The sequence below is a fragment of the Aptenodytes patagonicus genome, unplaced genomic scaffold, assembly GCF_965638725.1.
Source record: "Aptenodytes patagonicus unplaced genomic scaffold, bAptPat1.pri.cur scaffold_203, whole genome shotgun sequence".
In the NCBI taxonomy this organism is placed as follows: Eukaryota; Metazoa; Chordata; class Aves; order Sphenisciformes; family Spheniscidae; genus Aptenodytes; species Aptenodytes patagonicus.
The window spans coordinates 36,053-61,316 of record NW_027472138.1 but is presented as its reverse complement, the minus strand read 5'-3'; the positions used below and the strand labels follow the sequence as shown (position 1 = coordinate 61,316).

Genomic DNA, 25,264 nt, shown 5'->3' with positions numbered 1-25,264 from the left:
TTCCCCTCACCTCGCCTTCCTCTTTGCAAACCAAAGCTGCCGCGGAGACGGGGGGAGAGGCCGGAACCGGCCCCGAAGCACGCAGGAAGCGAGCAGCCCGCAAGCCGGGGTGCAGGACGGGCCCTGCAGCGTGGGAACGCGGCCGTCTGTCCATCCGTCCCCCGCCGGGGGAGGCCGCATCGGCTTCTCGCAGCATTCAGCATCTCGGAGCCGCGTTTCCACCCCCCGCCCCCGGCGTGGGAGGCTCTGCTGCTGGGAGCATCTCGCTGTCGCTCCAGGAATAGGGGGGGGGGGGGGCTGCACCCCAAAAGCTCAGCGCTGAGCTGCCCCACAGCCCTGGATGGAGGGTCCCTGTCCCCACCGGGCCCCGTGGGGATGTTTCCCGAAGGTTTAATCTCAAACCTGCCCGGGTTTGAGCCCCGCTTGGGCGCAGGCGTGGTGGGGAGAGCATCCCGGTCCTCTCCGTGAAGCCCTGGCTGGTCCCTGCCGTGGGGACGAGCCGCGCACAGCGCGGGGTGACACGGGGTGACACTGGGACAACACGGGACGATGCTGGGAAGGCACCGCGAGGGCCCCCGGCCTCGGGGGATGCGCAGCCCCGCGTGCGGTACCCAGCTGCCGGGGGCGCTGGCAGGGGAGGTGATGGGTGTAAGATTAAATGAATCATCTCGGGCAGGTGCCGCGCTCTCATGACTAAGGCACGGGCGGGCAGATGCCCACGGGTACCTCGGGTTTGGGGGGGCCGTGGGCAGGAACGGGGGGGGGGGGGGGGTGGTCTGCTGGGGGGTTCCATCCTCCAGACTGTCCCTGTCCCGACCAGGCGCCATGGCTGCCCAGCCCCGGCAGGTGAACGGCGTCCTGGGGGGGTCCGTGCTGCTCTCCCCGGCTCTGCCCCCCAACAAGACGGTGAAGGAGATCGAGTGGAGCTTTTCGGCCGGCGCCGGCGCCACCATTCAAGTGGCAGAGTTCGGCCCCAGGGGCTTCGAGCGCCCCAACCCCGAGGACCGGTTCAAGGACCGGCTGGAGATGTTCAACGAGACGGCGCTGAAGATCGGGGCCCTGGAGCGGGGCGACAGCGGGGTCTACGGGGCTCGGATTATACTGCAGCTGGCGCTGATGGAGGATCAGTCCTTCAACCTCTCCGTCTACGGTGAGCAGCTGCAAAGCGGCAGGTGGTGGGGACGGGTTTACAGCCCGGCGGGACCAGCCCACGGGAGAGGTGATAAAACCTTTCTGCGCCCGGAGTCATCAACGCCTGGGAAAGGGGAAGAGAAATTGCTCTTGCTGCTGGGCATCTGTCGCAGAGATTTTCCTGGGTTTATGACTAACCACGATCCACCCCCACCTGCGCTTTCCCTTCCCATGCCCTCTCGCTGCCCCTCCAACCCAGCTCGCCCTCCCTGGGGGACCGAGGGTGTCCCCAGGGTGTCCCCGGGGCAGGCTGGCTCCTGTGACAGGGTTTGTTTGCACCTTAAACAGGGCCGGTGCCAGCGCCAGAGATCCAGCACCGGCTGCTCTCCCTCACCCCCCAAGGGTGCAACGTCACCCTGCGGTGCCGGGTGCCGGCCGACAGCGATGCTGAGGCCGCCTGGCAGCTCGGCGGCTCCCTCGGGACGCCGTGGGGACAGCTCTGCGAGGACAGCCAGACGCTGTGCCTGGCCGTGCCCGCCAGCGCCTTCAACTCCAGCTACACCTGCGTGGCCCGAAATCCCATCCAGGAGCGGAGCGTCTCCATCCGCCTGGACGCCCCGTGCCGGCAGCAGGGTAAAACTCCCCCCGGCCCCGGCACCCGGTCCCACTCGGCCGGCGGGGTCCTGGCGCCCACCACGGCTTGTCCCCGCAGGGAAGCGTGGCTGGCAGAGCTGGCACGTGTGCCTGGTGCTGCTGGCCGTGAGCGTGGGAGCCCTGCTCGGCATCATCTGGCTGTGGAGGAAGAAGAGGAGGAAGAAAGCAGCCGAGGGAGGTGGGTGCTGCCGGGTCATGGCCGTGTCCTCCCGGCCGGGATCGTTCGGCAAACAGAGCTGGGAAAGAGGGAACCGGCTTTTTCCTTCGCTGTGGCTCTTGCCTGCCCGCCCCTGCCCGCCCTGCCCGGACCAGGACGGCTCCGTCCCCCCCTTCCCCGCATCCCGGCTCCCCCCCCCCCCAACCCCGGCACCCCTCGGCTCACCCCCGCCCGCTCCTCTCTCCGTAGCCACCCTCGCCTCCCCCTCCAGCGAGGATGCTCCGCTGGAGCCGTTGTACACCAAGATCCAGAGGAGGAACCCCCCGGAGGCGGATGAGTGGGTAAGGCTGGGGGGCCGGGGCCGAATTCAGCTCCCGGCCCACCGCACGGCGATGCCGGGGCCGAATTCGGCTCATGCCGGGGCCGGGCTCCGGCTTCCAGCCCTTCCCTCCAGGCGCTGTGGCTGAGGGTCCCTCCGTGTCCCCAAAGTCCCCCGAGGCGGGGGACACAGCCCCTTCCCTCGGTCCCATCGGCCTGGAAGCGGCTCCCGGCATCGCGCCGAAGCTCCTCGTGCTTCACCGGGGTTAGACGGGGGAGGTGCCACGAGGGGACATTGAAGGGCACTTTCCAGGGCCGCCATGTCCCCGGGGGGCTTGTCCCGGCTGGGGACCGGCCGCGACCGTCCCCCCCCCGCCGAAGGGCCGGCGGCTCAGGGGGAGTTTCTCCCTGTTTTCTGGCCCCCAAGCAGCAGGACCACCCCACCACCATCTACAGCCAGGTGCAGGCAGGAGCGGGCGGCGAGGCCGAGACGCTCGCCTAACCCGCCGCGGCCGGTGAGTACCGCCGGCGCCTCGTCCGTGCCGGCACCGGCACCGGCACCGGGGCGGGGGGGGGGGGGGGGCGGCTCCGTCCTCATCCCACCAGCCCCGGGAGGGACCCGGCTCTGTCCCCGCACTGACTGTCCCCGCTTTGTCTCCGGAGCAGCGGGACGGGGACCACCGAGCCGCCATGACACCCGGGTAGGAGCAGCCGCCGCACGGCGCCGTGGACTGATGGACACTCGTGTCGTGTCATGTGTCGTCCCCCCCCCCATGATGTCTCCTCCTGCCCCCTCCTTGCTCCGTGTCCCCCCACTTCTGCTGTGGGAGCAGAGCAGGACTCGGGGGGCGGCGAGCAGCGTCCCTGGGGGCTGCCACATCCCCTTTCCCCAAACCCAAGAGCAGCCCGCCGGGGACGGGGGTGCGGGATGGGCTGGAGGGGGGGGACGGGACACCAACCCACCCCCCCACCCACCCTTGGCTCATTGGTGACTCCAATAAAGGCAAGTGAAGGTGAGGTGTGGGTGGATTTATGGGGGCCAAAGCCCCCCCCCCGCCCCGCAGGGGCACCCAGGGACGTGGGGGCTCTGCAGCCTGGTGGGGGTCCCCGGCTGCCCTCCCTGCAAGCTGGGGGGGGGGTCTGGGTGATTGGGGGGGGGGGGCGAACACGTGTGTGTGTGTGTGCGTCAAAGCTGGGGGGGGGGGAAACACACGTGGGGTGGTGCTCGGGGCTGGGGCTGGCACCGGGATGGGGCCCCGTCCCAAAGCTGCCCCCCCCCCCCCCCAGGAGCTGCAGCAAGGGCGGGGCGGGGGGGGCCCAGCACCCACGGAGGGGGGGGGAACGGCACCCATGGGTCTGTGCGGCACGGCAGGGGCCGGTCATGGGGTGCCCTCTCCCGGAGCGTTGGGCCCCCCCCGGCTGCCCGCGCCCCAGGGCCGGATCCTGCACGGCCGGGTCCTCCCGTACAGCCCCATCCCCGCATGGCCTGGTCCCCACCGGGCCGGATCCTGCACGCCTGGATCCCCGTACAGCCACACCCCTGCACAGCTGGATCCCTGCACAGCTGGACCCCCATACAGCCACACCCCTGCACAGCTGGATCCCGGTAAAGTGGGACCCCTGCACAGCTGGATCCTCATGCAGCAGGGTCCCCGCACAGCTGGATCCTGGTAAAGTGGGACCCCTGCACAGCTGGATCCCTGCACAGCTGGATCCCCATACAGTCACACCCCTGCACAGCTGGATCCCTGCACAGCTGGATCCCTGCACAGCTGGGCCCCCACATGGCAGGATCCCTACACAGCTGGATCCCTGCACAGCTGGGCCCCCATATACCAGGATCCCCGTGCAGCTGGATCCCCATACAGCCACACCCCTGCACAGCTGGATCCCCGTGCAGCTGGATCCCCATACAGCCACACCCCTGCACAGCTGGATCCCCATGTACCAGATTCCCTGCACGGCTGGATCCCCGCACAGCTGGATCCCCGCACAGCCACACCCCTGCACAGCTGGATCCCCGCACAGCTGGATCCCCGCACAGCCACACCCCTGCACAGCTGGATCCCCATGTACCAGATTCCCTGCACGGCTGGATCCCCGCACAGCTGGATCCCCGCACAGCCACACCCCTGCACAGCTGGATCCCCGCACAGCCACACCCCTGCACAGCTGGATCCCCGCACAGCTGGATCCCCGCACAGCCACACCCCTGCACAGCTGGATCCCCGCGCAGCTGGATCCCGGCCCGGCGGGACCCTTCACACCCGACGGACCCTTCGCTTTCCGCCCTCGTTTGTCCGCCGCCGCCACCCGTCGCAGCGCCGGGGCGGGGCGGGGAGGCGGGGCCGTGCGTGCGCGCTCCCGCCCTCCCGGGCCGGAAGCGGAAGCGCTGGGGAGCGTGCCCGGAAGTGTGTGGGCGGTGGCGGCGGTTCCGGTTCCGGCGGCCGTGCGGGGGAGGCAGCGGCGGCGGCGGCGGCAGCAGCGAGGCGAGCGGCGCGCACCCCGCATCGGCACCGCGGCCCGGGCGCGCTCCGCCGCCCCACCGCACCCGCTTCACCCGCCGGACCCGGCCCGGCCCGCGCCGCCCCCGCAGGTGGGTCCCGGTGCCGGGCGCGGCCGAGCCGCCGCCACCGCCGCCTCCCGGCCTCCGGCGGGGCCGCCCCGTACGCGCAGGCTCGGTCGCGCTGGGGCCCGGGGGACCGGCTGGTGGCGAGGCCTTGGCGAGGGGGGGGGGCCGGTTGCCGGGGGGGGGGGGGGGGCGCGGGACGACGACGACGTGGGTGTCCCCGGGAACCGGGAGGCCTTCGGTGAGGTGAAGGCCGCGGCGGGCCCGGCTACCGGAGGCCTTTGGCGGCGGGGATGGGGATGGGGAGGCGCCTATGGGAGGCCTTGGCGGGGGGGGGGGGGGGGGGGAACGGGGAGCCCCCGGTTACCGGGGGGCCCTCGGCGGGAGGGGCTGCGGGAACGGCGTACGGCTACGGAGAGCCGAAGCCGGGGGCCCCTCCCGGTAACCGGGCGCCTCGGCAGGTAGGAGGCCTTGCGGGGTCGTACCGTTCCCGAGGGCCGTGGGGAGGGTGGTCCCCGGTAACCGGGAGGGCCCGGCGGGGGGGGGGGGGCGGGGAAGGCCACTGGCGGTTCGGCCCCGGAGGGGATTAGCGGCGGCGGCGGCGGCGGCTTGGGCCCGTCCCGGGGGTGGAGGGGAGCCGGGGGGGGGGAGCGGGCGGCGGTGCCGGAGCTGCCCCGCCCGGGGCAGGGGAGGGAGCGGCGCGGCGGGCGGGCAGGCCGGGGCAGGCCGGCGGCAGGGAGCGGAGAGGGCGGCGGCGGTGCCGTAACGGGAGCCCGGCAGGCCGCCCCGCCGCCTCGGCGCCTCGTCTCCTCCTGGCAGCCGTTTACGTGCTTTGAACAGTTCAAAGCGGGGGGAAAAAAAAAACGGCGGGGGGGGGGGGGACGACGACGGGGGGGGACACGGTTCCTCCCGGGGGGGGGCGGCGGGGGGGGGGGTGGGGGTGTGTGTGTCGTGTGTCCCCCCCCCGGAGCCGGCGGCCGTCGTTGCTCTTGCTCCCCGGAGTCCGTTTTACCGGGACGGGATAGGAGCAGGTTTGATTTCCGAGGCGTTGGCGGGGAGCGCTTCGAGCCGAGCCCACCTATAAAGCGATCGGAATCAGACGCGGCGCCTCCGACACGGGGCTCGGGAACCGGGATTTTATCCACCACCCCCCCCAACCCCCCCCCCCCGCCCCCCTCTCTCCCACCCCCTCCGCCTTCTCCCTCTCTGGTACATCTGGGCGAGCTCAGCGGCTTGTGTATTTTGGCAGCGGAGCCCGTCTAGTAACAGAAGACAAACTGTGTTTGGCTTGTTTTGTCTGTCTGACGGCCCCGCCGTGCCGCCCCGTTTCGTTTGCGGGCTTTAACGGCGAGGCAGGAGGGAGGCGGGGAAGAAACACCGGCTTTTTTTGGGGGTTGGTTGTTTTTTTTTTTTTTTCCTTCCCTGGCGGCGGGTCGGAAAGACGGGACGGGGGACGATTACGGTCAGGGAGAGCCCGGGTAGCGTCTCTGGGGACGGGGCGGGATTACGGCTGGAGGTGGCCTCTCCGGAGAAATTCCAAGTGCCGCCCGCGATAATGGCGTGTCGATGTCGCTGATGCCGATTTCCTTCTGTTTCGCAGTCAGCAGGAGGGAGAAAATGAAAGCAGGCTGCAGCATTGTGGATAAGCCAGAAGGAGGAGGAGGTAAGGAAGTCTAAAGGCTGAGTTGTTCAGCTGTTACGAATTCTTTTCCCGGGATAAAGGAGCTCAGGCGGGATTAATTCCACCTCTCCCAAAAGCTCTCGGACGTGGGCAAAAGCCGCGTGTGAGCGAGGATCGGTCAGACGTCTGCTCGACGGGCTGTCGGCGAGTTTTTGAGAGCGCCGGGTTTAATACGCGGATAAATCTTCCCGGAGACGTTTTATTTGTAAGGATTTGGGATCTCTGAGGTGGATCCCCTCCGGTCCGGTAGAGCTCGTGCCTGGTTTCGTCTCCGTCGCGGCCCGCGATAGTGGCGTTGGGGAGCGATGCGACTTCTTCCACGCCTGAAATTGCGGCCAATGATGAACTGGGGAGGGGGGGGGGGAAGCCCGAAACAAAAAAACCCCAAACCCAACCCAAACCTCGCCTTAGGAGTTGTGCTGGGAAACGATCCTGAGAAAGCCGAACTTGGCAGTTGCTCAGAAACATCTGCCGGCGCAGTCGAAGCTGGAGCGGGCTGCCGGGCTCTGAAATAAGGGGGAGCTGGAGTCGCTGAGAGCTGTCTGCCCTCACCGCTCCCCCCCCCCCCCGCCAACATCAGCGCGCCAAATGCTCCAATCTGGATTATTTGCCTTATTTCAGCCACCTGGAGTCCAAATTGTAGCGACGTCTAAAGCATCTGGGCTCCTTCCCGCTGCTTTCTCACGCTTACGTCCCTTTCAGTTTTACCATTTAATTGTTTTTTTTTTGGGTGGCGTCTGGGGATCCTCCAAGGAGAGGGGGCCTAAAACGAGGAAGAAAATGAGCAGTAGAGTAGGAGAGCCGGGTTCCTCCGCTTCCACGTTGAACGTTTAATAGAATTACAGCCCCCGGCGATGCTCTGTGGTCTCGCTCTGGAGAAAACGCGATAAATACGCAGTAGAGCTTGGCAGTTGTGAGCTCCTGTCGCTGTCTGAATTAATCCCCCCCCCCCCCCTTTTTTTTTTTTGGCCCTTTCCAAGGTTATCATTTCCCAGAGTGGGCTTACAAGACCGAGTCCAGCCCCGGCTCCCGACAGATCCAGTTATGGCATTTCATCCTGGAGCTGCTGCAGAAGGAGGAGTTTCGCCATGTCATCGCCTGGCAGCAGGGCGAGTACGGGGAGTTCGTCATCAAGGACCCTGACGAAGTGGCCCGGCTGTGGGGCAGGAGGAAATGCAAACCCCAGATGAACTACGACAAGCTGAGCCGGGCTCTCAGGTGAGGAGAAGTTTCCGTGGAGGTGAGGGGGCCGGTGACGAGCCCTCCTTCCGTCCCTCCCTGCCGCGTTTGGGTGACTGATTGTCGCTATTCGGTCCCTGGTTCGGTGGCACTTGCGTTTCTGGGAGGGTTTGCATCGGATTTTGAGTTCTGGGATGCCAGATCGCTCGAGTGGGTCTGACCGTACTTGGGGTGTGATCGGAGGGACGGGGGAGGGAGTCCCTGGTTCACCGTGCCGTGTTCTGCGTCGTGGTGTAAACGTTCGGGTCGTTCTCATCAGGATGGCTTCCTTCCGGGGAGCTTTTCTCTCTCTTTTCTCAGCTTCCATCGCTGCCGCTGGCTTGAGCAATGAAGGTGTGGGAGGAAACCAGAGGTGTTCCTCTATTATCACACCGTCAACGGTACCGGTTCAGAGAAAGCAACTCCCCTCTCTAACGTGATTTGCACTTGCCTCTTGACCTCTAAATCCGTGCGAGGCGGAGGGGTCGGTGCCGGTCCCACGGCAAGGGCCTGGACTGGGTGTTTCCCGAGCCCCGATGACACGAATTTGGGTGTCCTTAAGGACACCCCCTGGCCACCAGTGTCCCCTTGTGTGAGCCAGGGGCTGAGCGTTCCTCGCTTTGCGCTTCGCAACTTCAAAGCTTCCAGTACCACTTTGTCCTCTTCTATTTAGACTCTTCCACAGCTGGTTTTTTTTCCAGTTATCGCTGGGTATTTTGAAGTCAGACAGTGGGAAAACTAGCAGGACCCTCGGAAGTATTTCAGCGTTTCAAGCCTGTCGCCTGCAGGAGTGGCTGGGTTCCTGACAGGTTCTGGCATTATCGGGCTGTAACGTGGACTTCGCTGCCTTACGCCCTCTGATACCTCCCGGGTGGAGCTGACAAAGACAAACAAGGCAGCAAACACGAGAGTCTCGTACTGGAACAGGAAGGAAACAATAAATTGAGCGGCACCGAGGCTGTAATTGGTGCATGGGAGTGGAAAACAGCCTCCACCTGCCAAGGCTGATCGTGTCTTGGCATCTCGATGCCGAGTAGTGACAGTAGCGGGGCAAGAGCACTGCGGGTATCGGCAGCCGCTTCAGCTCGGGCCCTCTGGCTCCTTCTTCCCTCCTGCTCAGAGCTGGCCCCGCTTTGTTTGGTGCGCGCTGTGGCAACAGGCGCCGTGCGTTAATCTGCCTCCTAAGTACGGAGGACGGCAGCGACGGTCTGCGCGTAACACCTTTGTTTGTACACCAGTATTAGGAGGCCGAGGACAAACAGCGGTGGTGTAAGTGGGGAGGAGGCTGCGGCGGGGATTACACCCGCTGTCTCTGTGGCCGAGTTCTCCTGCCTTCGTTTGGTGCCGCGGAGGTGAGGAAGGGAGGCTGGCCGGTGATCGGGGCTGGCTCCGAGCGCCTGCCCTCCGCACCCCCTGATCAACCCTGCCTGCGAAGGCGAGGGAGTGCTTTCAATCCGAAGGGGCGAACGGGAGGGAAGCGACTTGCTCACGGGCACGAGAGCGGCAGAAACCAGCTCTCCCGATTTCCAGCCCGACGCCCCGTGCGCTGTTACAATACCCTGGGCCTTGAAGGTTGCAGAAAGGGAAAAAAACAAATCTGGGTAATTTGGTCCCTTTCGCTCAGCTCCGTCGTTGCGCTGAGTTTTGTTCTGCCCCAGCCCCCCGGGTACACCTTCCCCCCTCTCTCGGGTTCTGTGTCTTAGCGCAGGTTCGCCTGAGTTTTTCCCCTCCCGTTCTCGGTCCTGTAACGTTCCCCTGGCAGTCACGGCCCGCGTGGGGCGACCGTGCGTGTTTCGCTGGCTGCCGGGCACTTGCGCAGATGGGAATAGGGAGGTGGTGCCGGCGCCGCGCGGGGTGCTCGTACGAGGACCACCCCCCCCACCCCCCCCCCCCCAGCCCATGGCACCGGTCCCAGTTTGGCCGGGGGTGAGAATGACGTGTGCAGGCTTGGCCTGTTGTTCAGCTTTCGCTTCCCTTCAGGATCTCGCCTTTTCCCACATGTTCGAAGGAACGTAATGACTTGTAAAACGGTTTGAAACCTACTGCTAAAGAACGTGTTGTAAAAGGAGTGGGCGTCGTTTGGAAACTTCCCGGCCGACTACTATTTTCTTGTGTTAATAACATAAATTCTCTGGGCAACTTCGTTTTTGTAGATCCGTCGGAGGCGGATGTTGACGGCGCTGGAAGAAACGAGGCCTTCAAACAGATCACCACCTGCTTTGACCGATCTCTCTAACTTTCGTTAACAGATACTATTACAACAAGAGGATTCTCCACAAGACAAAAGGCAAAAGGTTTACCTACAAGTTCAACTTCAACAAGCTGGTGATGCCCAACTACCCGTTCATTAACATTCGGCCTAACGGTGAGTGCGGGGTCGGGGCTGCTGCTTTTAACTCTCCCCGCTCCTGGCGTGCGGAACGGGGCCGGGACCGACCCCGCAGCCTCTGCAGATCCCCTTCTCGGTCATCTCCTACGCTTGAAAGACTGCCGGGGCAATCAGCGCTGCTGTGGTGGGAATGTCTGGACGTTGATAAAGCCTTATCTGGAGCGCTCTTTCCCTCGGGTTTGTCACAGCCGCATCTGCGGTTGACTTCGGGGGAGACTGGAGGCATTTTGGTTTCCTATTTGAGCTCGCTCGTCGGGCTGTCTTTATGGGTGCCGCGGGTTTGCTTTGCTTTGCTGTCGGGGGTGGGTGTCCTTGGGATAAGAGGGTTTTAGTTCTGTTGCAGCGACCTTGCCTCGCTCACATGCTTGTAACTGAGTTTATGGTGCCATATAAATGTGACCCTTCTTGACAAGGAGCTTAGAGGTGCGTGGCGAGGCATGCATGTGAGCGCTATCAGAAAGTTCGCAGCTTAACAGCCGTTTGCTCTCCTCCCTGCTTCTGCAAAGGCCCCTTGTTTGCTTCAGTTCTGCTCCTTTTATAGCAAAAGGAACTCTTCTTACCCAACTTCTATCTAGAGTTCAGAGGAACGTACCGGCGAGCGCAGAGCAGTTTCCAGAGAAGAGTAGTAACTCGTCTGAGTTTGACTAAAATCGCAGGTATTTCTCGATCCTCCCTGCAGCAGGACGGCCTGCTGACATTCAGGATAACAAAAACGTTTGGGAACGGAGCGTAATTGTTCCCTGCTCATCCTAAAAGGCCTTTGAGTCTCTTGCCAGGAGCAGTAGCAGGAATTCACTCTGGGTTTGTCCCGGGGTCAGCAGTACTGCTGCGGTTTCTCTGGAAGAGGGTCCTTTGTTCGCAAGATCCTTTTCGGTGGAGTTAAGTCCCCCCCGTCCTCCCCCCCATAACTAGATTTCTACAGCTGGGGCGATCGCCCGCGTAACTGCGCAGCCGCCGCGCAACCAGGGAAATGAGTGGCCGTCGAGTCCATCAAAAAAAACCCAACAAACCCCCTTCTGGAAGTCATTACGGCGAGGCCCGAGACTGCAAACTCTCCGCAGCAAAGAAAGGGCGAACGCAGAGGCGCCTGAACCAGCCCTTCTCCCGGCGCTGTGCGCTTAGTTCTCACCTCGTGAAGAGCGCCCCAGGGGAAGCCTTGAAGATTCGTCTAGCAGGGAGAGAGCAGGGGAAAGCGGGGACTGAATGTTGACTCTGAAACCCCGGCGGCTGAGAAAAACAGGTTACGTGTGGGCAAGAGTATTTCTCATCGGTGCTCGTGTAGCCTGTGCCTACGTACGGCGGTGACTGCTCGTTGATTTTGGCAGTCGAAGCGACCTGCATCCCTCCCCGCCCCCGGGGAGTCCCAGCCGGGCGCGAGCCCGAATGTGATTTCAAGGCATTGTCTTCTAAGCAAACAGTAACCCCAAAACGGGGCTGGGAGAATAGAAACCTTCACAAAGGCGTTCTGCTTCACCTGTGCGGGACACGCCGCCTTTATGGCGGTGGGGAGAAGGAAACGTATTCTCCAGGAGTCCTCAGCCAAAGCATGGGGGTGTAAGATGTAGTATGAAGCTGCGCTGCGAATCTATAATTACTTGCAGCAACGAGTCTGGGCAGTTCCAGCTCGATATTGCTCACTGCTGTTCCTTTTCCCTGTTTGCAGCCACTCCCTCCTATCTCTGGGGCATGCATTTAAAAAAAGAAGTTTGGAGAACTGGAATGCACTTGTCTAATTACAACCTGTTTTCTTTCCTTCTGGCTGGGATGGGGGTTGGGATATCAAACCTGTTTGGGGCACTGGAATGAGGTTTCTTTCTCTTGAACTCTCGCTCGTGCAGTTTTGAAGGGGAAGGGAGGATCGACGGACGCGTTACGGAGGTGAGAAAGCGGGTGGAAGGATCTGCCTCGATACGGCTCGTTGTGGCACGAGTTAAGTCGTAGACAGGCGGCTCCGTAGGCAGGGCGGTGGAAGAGGAGCCAGCGAGAGCTGGCAGCAACGTTGGAGAGACGACGTCTTCCCCAAAAAAGCACAAATCAGTGACTTTCAGTCAGCCCTGAGAGCTTGAGGTTCACCAGCAGCGCTTCTGCCGGTGGCGTTCGAGCACGATTGCTTAACCGTGCTCCTAACGCGCCGTCGTCGAGACGTTTTCTGGTTAAACCAGAGCGAGGAGGTCAGGGGAGGGCGTCTGGAAGTGGAAGTTCTTTCAGTGGCGCTGGAGGTTCACGAAACCTCAGCCGGGGCGGAGAGAGGAGAAGATTCATCCCCAGCAGTGGCGAGGTTTTGAGGTGGGCAGAGGAGACTGGAGCTATGCAGGGGAAGGGAGCAGATGGGGAAAGGCGCCTCCCGTCTAATCGTCTGCTGCGTTGCTGATAGCGCGTGGTATTTTTGTGTTACTCTTCCAAACGCCTGCGGGTGCAGCCCAAAAAGCAGCTCTTTACCTGTGATTTAACTCCCTCAGCAACCGCGCTCTTAACTCTCTCCCGTGCTCTTTCTCTTTTCCCCTCCCTGTCCCAGGTGTCGTGCCGCAGAGCGCTCCTCCTGTCCCCACGGCTTCGTCCCGCTTCCATTTCCCACCGCTGGACAGCCACTCTCCCACCGAAGATGCCCAGCCCAGTCGGTTCTCCGGTGGGTCCCTGGTCCCAGCCAACCCAGAAGCGTTGGGTGACGGCGGCGAGAGGAAGCCGGACGTGCCGGAGCTGGAGGACGGCTCCTCGGATTGGCGCCGTGGCGTGGATCTCATGGCCTCGCGCAACGCCGTGGGCGCTGGTAGCGTCAACCACCAGAAGCGCAAGCCCGATATTATGCTCCCTCTCTTCACCAGGCCCGGGATCTACCCGGATCCTCACAGCCCCTTTGCCGTCTCCCCTCTGCCGGGGCGCGGCGGGGTCCTAAACGTCCCGATCTCTCCTGCGTTGTCCCTGACTCCCACCCTTTTCTCCTACAGCCCCTCTCCGGGCCTCAGCCCCTTCACAGGTAGCAGCTGCTTCTCTTTTAACCCCGAGGAAATGAAACACTACCTGCATTCGCAGGCTTGCTCCGTCTTCAACTACCACCTGAGTCCGCGGACTTTCCCCCGCTATCCGCTCATGGTGCCACCACTACAGTGCCAAATGCCCCTCGAGGAGCAGCCCCAGTTCCCCATCAAGCTACAGCCTCCACCCGTGGGGCGCAAAAACAGAGAGAGACTGGAAAGCGCTGAGGAGCCGGCGGCCCCCCAGCTGGCTACCCCTCCTCCCAGGGTCAAGGTCGAGCCCGTGATGGACAAGGAGGCAGAGTCCGAAGAGCCACCGGCGAAAGGAAAAGACAAAAGTGAGAGAGAGGAAGGCTCCGGCGCCGCAGCCGGCCTGGAAGAGGAGAAGGGGCCTGTGTTTGCCAGACCAGCTGCCCCGTCGTGGCACCCAGCCCCGCCGGCGCCCAGCCAGGCCGGTTTCTCGGCTGAAGAATCCCAGGAGCAAGGGGAGAGCAGCGGGGAGAAGTCATCCCGAGAGTCCGCCGGAGAATCGGGGGCGCAGGAGAAGAGAGAGGATGCCCTGATGCCTCCGAAGCTGCGTCTCAAGCGCCGCTGGAACGGTGACCGGCAGGCGGACGTCCCCGAGGAGCGCCAGAACGGCCGAGTCCACTGGAACGGGGCGCTGGGCAGCCCGCACCTCACGGCGGGTCCCAAGGCCGTGACGGCCACGGCTGCCTCCGACACCTAAGCCCGGGGGGGAGCCTCGCAGTCCGTCTGTGCTGAAAACATCTGTGTATTTATGTAGCAAGGTTGCAGAGCGTGGGGGGCGGGCGGGGGGCTGGGGCTAGCCTGGTTTGGTAATTCTAGAAACTAGGGGTTTTGTGTTCTTTGTTTTCGTTGTTGAATTGCAGGTGAGACGCGGTTGTCTTGCTCCGCTTAGGAGAGGCGAGGGAAGCTGGCCGCCCCCGTGCGCGAGCTTCAGGCCTTGCACGAACTCCAGCGGGGTTGAGGCCTCCACCGGGACGGAGGAACTCCAGACACGGTCTATTTTATATACGCTCTAGTATTTATAGAAGCGGGAATCTCTGAGTTCATCTAGTTCCCTTTTTTTTTTTTTTATATATATATATATGGAGCCTGGTGCGATGGTGGGAGAGGATTTCTTGCCCGTTCGAGACGTGCCGTGCGTCAGCCTCGGAAGCCGTCTGCGTTTTGGGGGGGGGAGCCGGGGGACGGGGCGAGGGAATATCGCGCCGTCGGCGGAGCGGGGAAGGGTTGCAGAAAGCCACAATTCGGAAAGTCACCGGCGCGCCAGCGAGGCGGGACGCTGCTGGAGAGGGAGCCGCGTTGCCGGCGAGCGGATCTCGGTAGCGCTCTTCGGGATACGTTAGTCCTTTTCGCCTTTCCGAAATAACTGCAGAAGCCATGAGCAAAACGTTTTAAAAAAAAAAAAAAAACCAGAAAACCAACAAAAAAAATATCTCTTTCAGGGAAGGGAGTGGGGTGGGAAAAAAAAAATAACCTAATGCCTTTAATACACGCATTAAAATGTACCCTAGATTTTTTTTATTTTTTCTTCCCTAATTGTATGGGTGGAGTCGGGAGCGATTGGAAGATTAACACTGAAATGGTTGCGGTGAGTTCATGGAGGAGGAATGACAGGAGCTTTGTCGAACCTTTTATTTCCTTTGTTTGGTTCCCCTATCACTTTGACTCATGCCTTAACTACGCGTATACACTTTATGCGAGCGGGGTCTGTTGACGGGAGCGGCCTGCGCGAGAGCCGGCCGCCTTCGGCCGAGGTTGGCTTGCGCGGAGGTTCGGGATTTCGCCCGGTGACGGAGAAGCGATGGGGAGAGCGAGGCGGTTGCGGGAGCGCGGGGCGGCGGAGGGGGCGGCCGTGCCCCGCCGGGCTCCCGCTCTGCAAGGCTGGGGTCGAGGCGGTGCAAGTCTCGCTGGATGGGGTTTTTTTTTTATTTTTGCTGTAAAACTGCTATTTCCCCGTGCAGCTGCGTTTCTCGTTAGGCAGATTGATTTAGGCTCTGGATTACACCGAGGAACGCGTTCGTCTCCCACTGCGTCAGGGACGAATCCCTTGAATTCCTTGAAAGGAGCTTGGAAAGAACCGATCTCCGCGGGGATAGAGCTGTTATCCGGAGAGCGGCTTGATTATTCACGCCGTCGTAGGCGAGAGGCGTGCGCGGGCAGATTTCTCCGGTCGAGGACTCGGTGACTGTTGTAGGAGGGAGCGTGCGTGAGCGCGAGATGATTTGCAGGCGCTGGTAGGCAGGTGGACGGGGCCGGCCGGGCCCCGCCGAGACGAGATGCCGTACGCGGTACCCGGGAGCTGTCCTGGGGCCCGGGGAGGGGGACGGGGACGGGATGGACGGACGGATGGACGGATGCAGGGGTCGTAATCCGCTTAACCTGGGCGAGCTCGGCCCCCCCCCCCCGCCATCTCCACCCCACCCCGGCTGGGCTCCGGACCCCCGCCCCGGCACCCAGATTTACCTCCAGGGCCGGCGTGCGCGGAGGGAAGGGGGAAGGAGCCCCCCCCCCCCCGGCCCCCGACCCCAGGCCCTGGAGAAGGCTGGGGGGGGTGTGGGGGTGTGGGGGGGTGTCGGCGAATGAACTCAGGAATTAGAAACACGAGGCCTTTTTTTTTGTCCCCATGGGTAATGCATATCGTCACCCACCCCTCGCGCCCAAGTGCCGGAGCCCGTGGGTGCTGCTTTTTTGGGGGGGGGGGGGGGGGGGGTGTTGGGGGGGGGGAGCCGCCCTTCTCGCCCTTCATTTAAGGCAAAAAAAAAAACCAAAACCAAACCAACCAACCGTGTTGAACTGTTGTTTGGCTTTAAAAGTTTGTAATCGGTTTTGAGGGGGGGTGGGAGGGGGGGTGGGGGGGGGAGTGGGGGGCGCGGCGGGGGGAGGGGGGGGGGGGGCAGGCAAAGGGGGTTGTTGTCTTCGTAGCCATTGCACTGCAAACCGGGAGCTCCGCGTTCAGGGATAAAGGACTCAGGTTCTCAGGACAACGGACCAGTGACCGGCTGCGGGTGACGGGCTCCGCTTCGGAGGAGAGAGAGAGAGGGGCTGGGGCGGCCGGCTCAGTCCCCGTCCCCCCCCCTCACCTCCACCCACCCCCCCACCCCTCACCCCAGCCCAACCCCGCCGGCAGCGTCACCCACGTCCCCGCCGGCTCAGGGGTGGCGGGGGGGGGGGGTGGGGGGTCACCTCGGTGCGAGGCAGGGGCTCCTCCCGACCAGACTTCACATTTGCCTAGCAGCAGCCTCGGAGGAGGGCGCTTATAAATACATTTTAAATAAATGATAATTAAAAAGAAAAAAAGAAAAGGAAAAAAAAAAAAATTCTATATATATATATTCCGATGTGCCAAAATATTTAAACTTGTAAAGTTTAAATGGTCGAAATCTCAACGTCCACCTGTATTAATTAATCAAGAGCATGTTAATGTTTAAACCATTTTTGCTTTGTTTAGTCATAGAGAATCTGTAGGAAAGAGACTTTAATCGGACAACCGGCAGCAAGCCAAGGTCTTGGGGGGGGGGGGGGGCTGGGGCCGGCGGCGGGGGGGGGGCACCCAAACCCCCCCAAAACGATGAAGCCGGGGCGGGGAGGATTTAGCCACCCGCCTCCCCGCAGCGAGCGCCCGGCGAGAGGGGAACGGAGCTGCGGAGCCGAAAGGAGCCCCGGGCCGGGGGCACCCTGCCCGTCCCCTCCCCGAATCCAGGGGGGGGGGAGGAGGAGGAGGAGGAGGAGGAGGAAGAGCAGCCCCTCTCCAGCAGCATTAACCTCGGCGGCCCATCGCGTCGCCCTCGGCGCCCGCGGGAGGTTCCGCCCGTTGCTCGGTTGTCCCTTGGTTTTTTTTTTTTATTTATTCCATAATTACGTTTTTGTTTTTAAAGTAACTTGGGGTTTTTGGGGGGGGGGGGGGTGTTTTTCTTTTTTTTTTTTCTTTTTTTTTTTTCCTCTTTTTGTCTTACGGATCCTGGTGGGGTTAAAAAAGAAAAAAGGGAAAAAAAAAAAAAAAATAATGAATTTCTTCTTTTGGTTTGAAATAATCGTAATCAGATTGTTTAAAAAAAAAAAAACCAACAAAAAGTTCGATTTTTTTTTTTTTTTAAATTTTATTTTAGAGTGCTTTTAAGGAGAAAGTATTTACCGATAGCAAGTTGTTTTGTTGTTTTCTTGCTGGGTTGGTTTTTCTTTTTGTAAAGAAAACAAAACCGATCACTTTTCCTGAGGCATGTTCTTTGACTTTCCTTAGAATCGATTCAGCAGGGATTAGTGCGGATGCATACACGTACGGCGGGGCCGCGGCGAGCTCGGGCTGTCTGTCCGCGGAGAGCGGGATTGAACGTGTGTGTATATGTACATAACAATGTAAAGTAGTCTTTAAATACTCCATTGTGCAGTGCCTTTAGACGTTCCACTTTCTATAAAGTCTTCAAAAAAAAAAAAAGTTTGCATATATATATTATATATATATGATGTAATGTTATAGAAATATATGTATAATATACATATTTTTTTCCAGGGGTATCTGATAGCTCTGTATTTTGTTATGGAAGTCGAAAGAAAAAAAGAGAAAAAAAAAAAAGAAAAAAAAAAGGAAAAAAAAAAAAAAGTATTTTACCTCAAATTAAAAAGTTAAATAAACCTTTTAAATAAGCATTTCTGCTGGCAGCTTGCTTCTCCGGCGGGTTTCCCTCGGGGGCCGGGGCCCGGGCGATGCCCCTCGACCGGCCTCTCTCCGAGTCTTTCCTAGAGCCCGCGGCCTCGTCCGGATCCGCCCGCGGATCGAGATGCTCTCGGTTCGGTTTTTGGAGAGGAGCGGCCCCGGTGACCCCCCCCCCCCCCCTGCTCTGCCCCACAACCGCCGGCCCCCAGCCCCGCTCCCGGGGTTTTCCCCAAGGTAATCGCCGCCCCGGGGGGGAAATGCCGCCGGCAAAGCCTCGGGTGATCCCGATTCCCGTGGCCCCGGTTCCCGCGAGGGGACCCCCCCCCCCCCCCGACGGGGACGGATGGACAGACGGAGCTTTGCCGACGGGTGCGGGTTTGGGAAGACCTGAAGTGCGGGTTTGGGGGGGGTGGGGGGGGGGGGAATGCAGGGCTGGGACAGCCCCAGCCGCGCTCTTGCGAAGTCGGGTTTGAACCAAATTCAACTAAAACCGGCTTAAATCCCCCGCCCCGAGACCAGCGCGGCTTTTCCCCTTGGCCAGACCCGCTGCCGACGGTGCCGTTTGGTTTTTTAATGGGATTTCTCCGGTGGAACGGGGAGGTGCTGGCCTGGGGGACCCCCGCTCGGGCTGGGAAGGCAGCTCGGGCCTTGCTTTTGGGTATTATTTTATTTTTATTATTATTATTATTATTATTATTATTATTATTATTATTTCCCCCTCCTTTTCTTTCCGAGCACAGAAAGGGATCTGCGTCAGGAGGGGGATTAGGGGACGGAGCTCCCGGCTCTCGGCCCTGCGCTTACACCGCGGGGCTCCGCTCTGCGGCCGCCCCCTTCCCAGGCCTTTCTTATTACTATATTATTATTAATTATTATTATTATTATTCTCTTGCAAACGGTGGCGGGCCCAGTGCCACTGGGCCACGGGGCGGCTTGAGCCCCGACCGCCCCCCCCCCAGCACCCTCCTCTTCGGGCCGTGCTCTTGGAGGGACGGAGCTGCCCGGCGCGAGCTTTCCGCTCCCTTCCTCGGGCAGACGATTAACCGAATAAGAAAGATATTTAATTAAACACCCGTTAATTCCCAGGACACGTGCGTCGGGGTCCTGACAGCCGGCTAATCCTCGGGGTGGATTTTGGGGTTTTTTTTTTTTTTAATTTATCGATCAGCGCTTACCAACTTCGGCGTGAATTCAAGACCCCGTTTTCGCTGTCGCCGGCGGCCGGGCCGAGCGCGGCGGCTTTGGCCGGGCGCTCCCAGGCCCATCCTGAGGGGGGGGGGGGTGTGGATTTGCGACAGTTTGGGGGGGAAAAACGGGTCCGGTTTGGGAGTTTGCAAAAAGGTCATTGTTGGGGGGGGGGGTGTCAAACCCAATCTCGTTGCACGACGAGGCACCGAGCGCGGGAGCTGGAGGAGGCGCGTGTGTGCGTCGTGCCGGGGACGCTGCCGGCCCCCGCGCAGGATCAGGCCCCTCAGGCCGGGGAGCGAGCGGCCAGGAAAAGAAGGGGGGGGGGAAAAAAACCCGCACTTTCGCAGACGCTTTTCCAGCTTCTCGATTAAAAGGGAAAACTGCACATGCTCTTCCAATTTCGTGCTGAAGACGAGCCCCCTTCCAGCCCCGCTGAGGATTCCCCTGGAGCGGAACGCCGTCTGCTTTGCAGGGAAAAATAAGGGAGATTTAAGCCCAAACTGGAAAAGCGAAGCTTAATCTTTAGAAATTTCCAGCAACGTCCAAGCGGGAATTTTCCAAAGCAGCCCCGGCAGCTCGTGCCGGGAGCCGACGGCAAAGCCGATTAAGAGCCTGCCGGTGCTTCGCAGCCAGGGCTGCGCTCCCAGCCAGGTGCTCCCCCCCCCTTCCTTCCCGAACACCGGCACGGCCGAGAGCCGAGTTCAAAGCCTCGCGCTGGGGGAGCGATGTGGGGGGCGGGAAAGCCCCCGTGTGTCCCCCCGTCCCCCTGTCCCCCCCGGTGCCGTTCCTCCTTCCCTTGCTCGCTTTTCACTCCCGTAGCCGCGCTGGCTCCCGGAGTGGGGGTGATACTGCAGCCTCTCGGGGTGGAGAGGGGTTTTTTTTTGGGGGGGGGCAGCCTGTGATTTGGGACTCCCCATCCTCATCCCGGCCCCAGGAGTGAGTCCTCGTGGGGGGGGGGGGGGGTGGGAAGCAGGACAGGACATGGCTGCGTCTCCTTCTGTGCCTCCTCTTCATCTCTCTCCCCTCCTTCACCCCCCCTTTTCCCCCTTCCTCCTCGCCTGCCGGAGGGGCCGGGGAGGTGTGTGTGGGGGGGGGAAGCTGCCGGCATTGATCTGTGCTGTTCCTCCATTTCACCCGCATCGATCGGGTAATTGCTTTATCTCTTATTTGGCCGCGGCGTTACCTGCTCTCGCTCCAGCTCCCGACCGGTTCCCCCAGCTCCCCCCCCCACACACACACACACACTGCCCCGGGGGGGAGGCCGAAAAACCACGCCGGGGGTCGCGTGCCTTCACCTGTTCCTCCCGGCATCGGGCCTCCTGTCCCCCAAGCGAAGCCCCCCCCGTGGTTACGCCAAGCCGATGGCGTCCGCCGCAACCTAAGGGGAGCAGAGTCCGGCCTCCCTGGAGGAGCTGGTGGCCGGCTCCTGCCCCTCTGCCCGTGCCCGCGGCCGCGTTTCTCCTCCTGCTCCGTCCTGAAACAGCTTTGGGGCCAGGTGACCCGCGCTTTGCTCCGCTGCCCCGTGTCCTCCCGGGGACGGCAGGACGGGCATCCCCACCGCATCCATCGGCTCCCGGGTCCCACGCGCTGTGCACGGTCGGTGCCAGCAGCCGGCACCGCTGCCGGGCGCCGAAGCTCCAGCCCCGCAGGGCGTCAGTTGGAGCCCTGGAAAAGAAAAAAACAGGTTTAAGGACGCCGCAGGGTTTTTCCTTTCTCCCTCGGAGGGGCAGGAGCCCCGGGAGGGTCCGGGGCAGGGCAGGGACAGGGGTCCCCTCTCCCCAACTCGCTCCGCGTTCACCCCGGGACCACCGCTGTCGCCAAGCTCTTGCTTACAGGCGATGAAGGTGAAATGGGAACGGGGTTGCGGGGTGGGGGGGGGGTGGGGGGGAAGGACACGAGGCTCCGCACACTGCGGTTGCCGAGGGGAGCTGGACCGGCCCAGGCAGCCCGGGAGCTGCTCCCCGGCCAAGCATCGCAGCGTCACGCCGTGGCCGAGCGTCTCCCCGATGCCGGAGCGCCACGCTCACGGTAGGCTGGATAACGTGGCGCAGGGGGGGGGTGTGGGGGTGTGTGTGTGTGGGGGGGAAATCTCTCCGGGACTTTCCAAAGCCTTTTTGGGGGAGGGATGCCCGGCTCGGCGGGATGGGGGGGATGCTTGCGTGCAGCTGGGCGTGTGGGAGGTGTCGTGTCCCCCCCCCCAAAAAGGGCAGCGAGCCCGCAGACCCGCTGGGGGATTTCCCCGTACCCTCTCCGCCCCACGCTCACAAGTCCCCCCGGGGTCTCTTCTCGGCATCCCCCGCACGGCCCCAAATTTATCCCTGGGGGTCTCTGCTCCCCCGGGGGGATCTGGCCGGGGGCACCCCCTGGCTCGGCAGGAGCCTGCTGCTGCTGGAACCACCCGAATTCACAGGTGCAATAAAACCCCGGAGTTCTTTCATCCAGTCCCAACCTCCTCTTAACGGCAATTAAAACCACCTCCAGCCCCATTCCTGCCTGGGGGTGCTGTTAATCCTCCCTTGGCACCCGAAAGGACCTCTGAGAGGCAGAGACCTGCTCCCGCCTGGCCGGGAGGAGGGATGAGCCGCGCCGTCCCGGCTCTGCGAAGCCCCAGGGCCTGATCCTGCCCGGCACGTGGGCTTTGCATGACGTAGGCTGCAGTCAAAAAGGGGCCTGGAGGCGGCCATGGGCCTGGGGCGGGGGGTGGCGGGGGGTGGCGGGGGTGGCGGGGCACGTGAAATCGTGAACGAAATGTGTTTATTACCGGGAGTCTGTCGGCGCAATTGCTATCGATCGGCAGCTGTCACCTTCCATCCCCGCTAATGGGACCTGAAGAGGCTTCGGGAACCAGAGCAGGGCGTGCGCCCGCGCACCGGCCTCATCCTGCCCCCGGCACAGTCCCCCAGCGCCCCTCGCCTGGCTCCTGCCTCCTTTCTCCCTTTTCCTTTCCTCCTCTTGCTCTTTTATCACTTTCCGCCGATTCTGCCTTCCCTCCTCTCTCCCCGTCTCCGGTTCACCACGGCCTCTCGCTCTTCGTCTCCCCCTCTCGCCCCGTCCCTCGTCCTCACCTCAGATGAGCCCCCTCCACTTGTGCCCTCCCTCCTCCTTCCCTTTTCATCCCGCTTCTCCCCCTTTTCTTTTATTCCCCCCCCCCCCCTCCTTGCTCCCCAGGTTCGGCCGCTCCCCTCCACCCCGACCCCTCGGCTCGGCCGCCGACGTCCGTGGCCGTCCCTCGGCTCGGCTCCCCGCTCCCGACCCACCTCTTGCTTCCCTTCCCCCCCCCCGACCTCATCTTCTTATTGTTTTAATTTGCGAGGCCTCCCAGCGGGGGTGGAGGGGGATTAACCCATGAGAAATGACTTATTGATCCCGGCTCGCGCTTTGCGGCTCCATCCCGGGGGAGACGGGGACGTCTCGGCGGGCTGCCGGCGGTTGGGTTATCCGCAAGGAGATGCCGGGGCTGGATCGGGGAGCGTCTCCCGGCTCTGCGCCGGTGCAACGGGCAAGGGGAAACTGCGCGCAGGGTTGCCCTGGGTGCCGGGACACGGTGGGTCGGGGGGTCCGGCACTGCTGCCTCCCCATCCCGCTTGCTCCCGGCGCGCTCCCGGCACGCTCTAGACATTCAAGTCTGAACAGATAGCGAGCCGCCCGGGCCCTGCCTCCCAGTTAGGAGGAGGGAAAGCAAATGAGCGGGAACTCGCCCGACGCTTTGGTAGGCAAAGCGCTCGGCGCCCGGGGCCCTGGCACCGCGCTGCCGCGGCTGACGGTGTCGCAATGGGTGGGCAGCCGCGAGCCGGCTACGCCCTGCGGGATTCGCACCGAGTTCCTGGATCGGCAAGAAACGTTTGCCGGCTCCACCCGGCCTCCATGCTGCCAGGGCGCGTCTGGCTGGCTCCGGCTGGGCTCGGGCCACGGGCAGGAGCGTTGCCGGCAGAGCCGTGCCAGCCGGGTGTGGGCAAAGCCCAGCCCGAGCACCGGGGAGGTGCCGTGGGCGCCGTGCTGCTGCCCGCGGCGGGCGCATCCCGGTGAGCGTGGCCGTGCAGGGTGGTCACGCTTCCCGCCGCGGCGTGCCGCGGGCTTGCATCCCGGTGGGATGCTGGGATGGCTCTCGGCGCCGGCCAAGCTGTGCAGGGGTCGGGAGATGGATGCGGCACGGAGAGCCAGGAGATTTTCACCCCAGCCCTGACGCCCGGGCGCTGTGGACCCAGACAACTCAATTCTGCAGCGTCCTTGTAACTCCTGAGGGGATGAGCCCCCACGCGGGACCCCCCGCACCCGTCCCCCGCGGCCCGTCTCGCACGCCCCTTGCTCTCCCCCGCCATCCCCACCCCCACCCGTCAGTCATCCCCCCCCGGCCTGTATCGCTTTCCGCCGCGTTAGCCTCGCTTGATTTAACTGGCAAAAAGCCCCGGGATTCCATTCCCTGGCACCGGGCAGAGCGGGGTGCGCGGGGAGGGATGCTGCTCCCCACCAGGATGGTGGAGCCGAGCGGGGGCTTGTCCCCACGGCAGACGCAGGGGGCACCCGGCTCTGTGCCCCAACCCCTCCTCGCCCAGCCTTCCCCTTCGGGTCCCGGCTTTTCCCTGCGGCCGAATCCCTCCCGGCTCGGATGTGACCCTGCGCCGCTGGAGGAGATAAACTGGGGAGGGTCCCATCGCCTTTCCGGCTGCCCGGCATCACCCGCTCCTCCCGGATCACAGGGGTGGGCAGCACAGGCAGGGAAGGGCTGCCGGCCCTTTTGGTACCCCTGGGCTTTGTGCCTGGCTCCGGGAGGGTTTTCCGAAGGCCTCCAGGGCTGGTGAAACCCCGTCCTGGCCAAAATATCCCTGCCGGATCCCCGCTTCTCCGGCAGGACCCTGCTGGCGCTGCCGGCCAAGGCGCTTGGTGCCCTTCCCGGCTGTCCCCATCGGTGCTCCCAGCCGGTCTCCCGTAGGGAGGGACCGGTGCACAGGGAGCTGCATCCCCATCGCTCCCAGGGACCGGGCGCGAGGAAGAGGAGGAGGAGGAGGATGGCGACGGCAGCGGTCGGCAGCCCGCGGCTGGTGAGGGGTTAACGCAATCGTCCGTGCAGCCACAGCCGCCCTCCCAGGAGCGAGCGCAGCAGGACTGGGTTTTCATTTTAAGTGACCCTAACGCGGTGAAATGCATCGGACCGGGTGCGCCAGAGGCGGGGAGCGCACGGGCGAGACGGACGCCGGGCGCCGGCGGGAGGTAGGAGACCCCCGAGCGATCCGGCGCGGACACTGTGGGAGAGCCACCGCGAGCCCTTCTCTCGCAGCCACCCGGGGGGGTCCCAGCACCCCTCGGAGCCCCTCTCACTCCCAGCGCAGCTTGGACGCCCACCGCGACGGCACCGTAGCGGGGCATGGGACACAGCCGGTGCCCCCGACACCCCGCTCCCCCCCGCGGCTCCCACCCACAGGCTGGGATGTCCCTTTGCGGGTGCTCGGGGCAGGAGGTGGCTCTGCTCGGGGTCACCGCGCCGGCCTCGTGCTCCCGAAGCTGCTCGGTGCCTCCACCTCTGCCTGCAGGCAGGGTTCACTGCAGGCAGGGTTCACTGCAGGCAGGGTTTGGCGCAGGCAAGGGAACGGGTCTCGTTTTCCATTTTCACCAATTTCACCACATCAAGGGCAGGGATTCACCCCGTTTGCTCGGGTCGGTGCCCCTGTGCCAGCCTCCCCTTGCTGCCGGCTCCGAAGAGGATTTAGGCAGCGAAGGGAAAACCCCAACGAGCTTTGAGGATTAGAGCTGGGCTCGGGGGATGAAGCCGACGATATCCCAGCCCAAATCCCAGCCCCGCTCCTCGCGGTGGCCGTAAGAGCTCCACGGTCGGGAGCCAAATCCAGTGTCCCCTTCTCCCCTGGCACCCAGCACGGCCGGCCCCAGGATGGCCGTATCCAGCCCCGGGATGGCCGTATCCAGCCCCAGGATGACCACATCCAACCCCGGGATGACTGTATCCAGCCCTGGGATGACCACATCCAACCCCGGGATGGCCGTATCCAGCCCCGGTATGGCCGTATCCAGCCCCAGGATGACCACATCCAACCCTGGGATGACTGTATCCAGCCCCAGGATGACCACATCCAGCCCCGGGATGGCCGTATCCAGCCCTGGGATGGCCGTATCCAGCCCCGGGATGACCACATCCAGCCCCAGGATAGCTGTATCCAGCCCTGGGATGACCACATCCAACCCCGGGATGGCCGTATCCAGCCCCGGGATGGCCGTATCCAGCCCCGGGATGACCACATCCAGCCCCAGGATAGCTGTATCCAGCCCCGGGATAGGTGTATCCAGCCCCGGGATGGC

At 62.9% G+C, this 25,264-nt stretch overlaps 2 protein-coding genes across 3 annotated transcripts; both read left to right on the top strand.

Annotated features, from left to right (window-relative positions):
• The first annotated feature begins 825 nt into the window (after positions 1-825).
• LOC143173746 (SLAM family member 8-like) lies at positions 826-2,978 on the top strand. Its single transcript, XM_076363898.1, has 6 exons — positions 826-1,150; positions 1,480-1,764; positions 1,844-1,963; positions 2,192-2,283; positions 2,688-2,775; positions 2,927-2,978. Exons 1-5 carry the CDS (start codon positions 826-828, stop codon positions 2,760-2,762), a joined length of 897 nt encoding a protein of 298 aa, XP_076220013.1. The 3' UTR covers positions 2,763-2,775; positions 2,927-2,978.
• A 1,780-nt stretch (positions 2,979-4,758) lies between these two features.
• Positions 4,759-13,896, top strand: ETV3 (ETS variant transcription factor 3). Of its 2 annotated transcripts, none has more exons than XM_076363899.1 (5): positions 4,759-4,856; positions 6,430-6,492; positions 7,491-7,728; positions 9,978-10,093; positions 12,633-13,896. In XM_076363899.1, exons 2-5 carry the CDS (start codon positions 6,447-6,449, stop codon positions 13,814-13,816), a joined length of 1,584 nt encoding a protein of 527 aa, XP_076220014.1. In that variant the 5' UTR covers positions 4,759-4,856; positions 6,430-6,446; the 3' UTR covers positions 13,817-13,896. The 2 variants fall into 2 exon arrangements, with proteins under 2 accessions (XP_076220014.1, XP_076220015.1); XM_076363900.1 differs by lacking the exon at positions 12,633-13,896 and adding an exon at positions 10,693-11,861.
• The last annotated feature ends 11,368 nt before the right edge of the window (positions 13,897-25,264 follow it).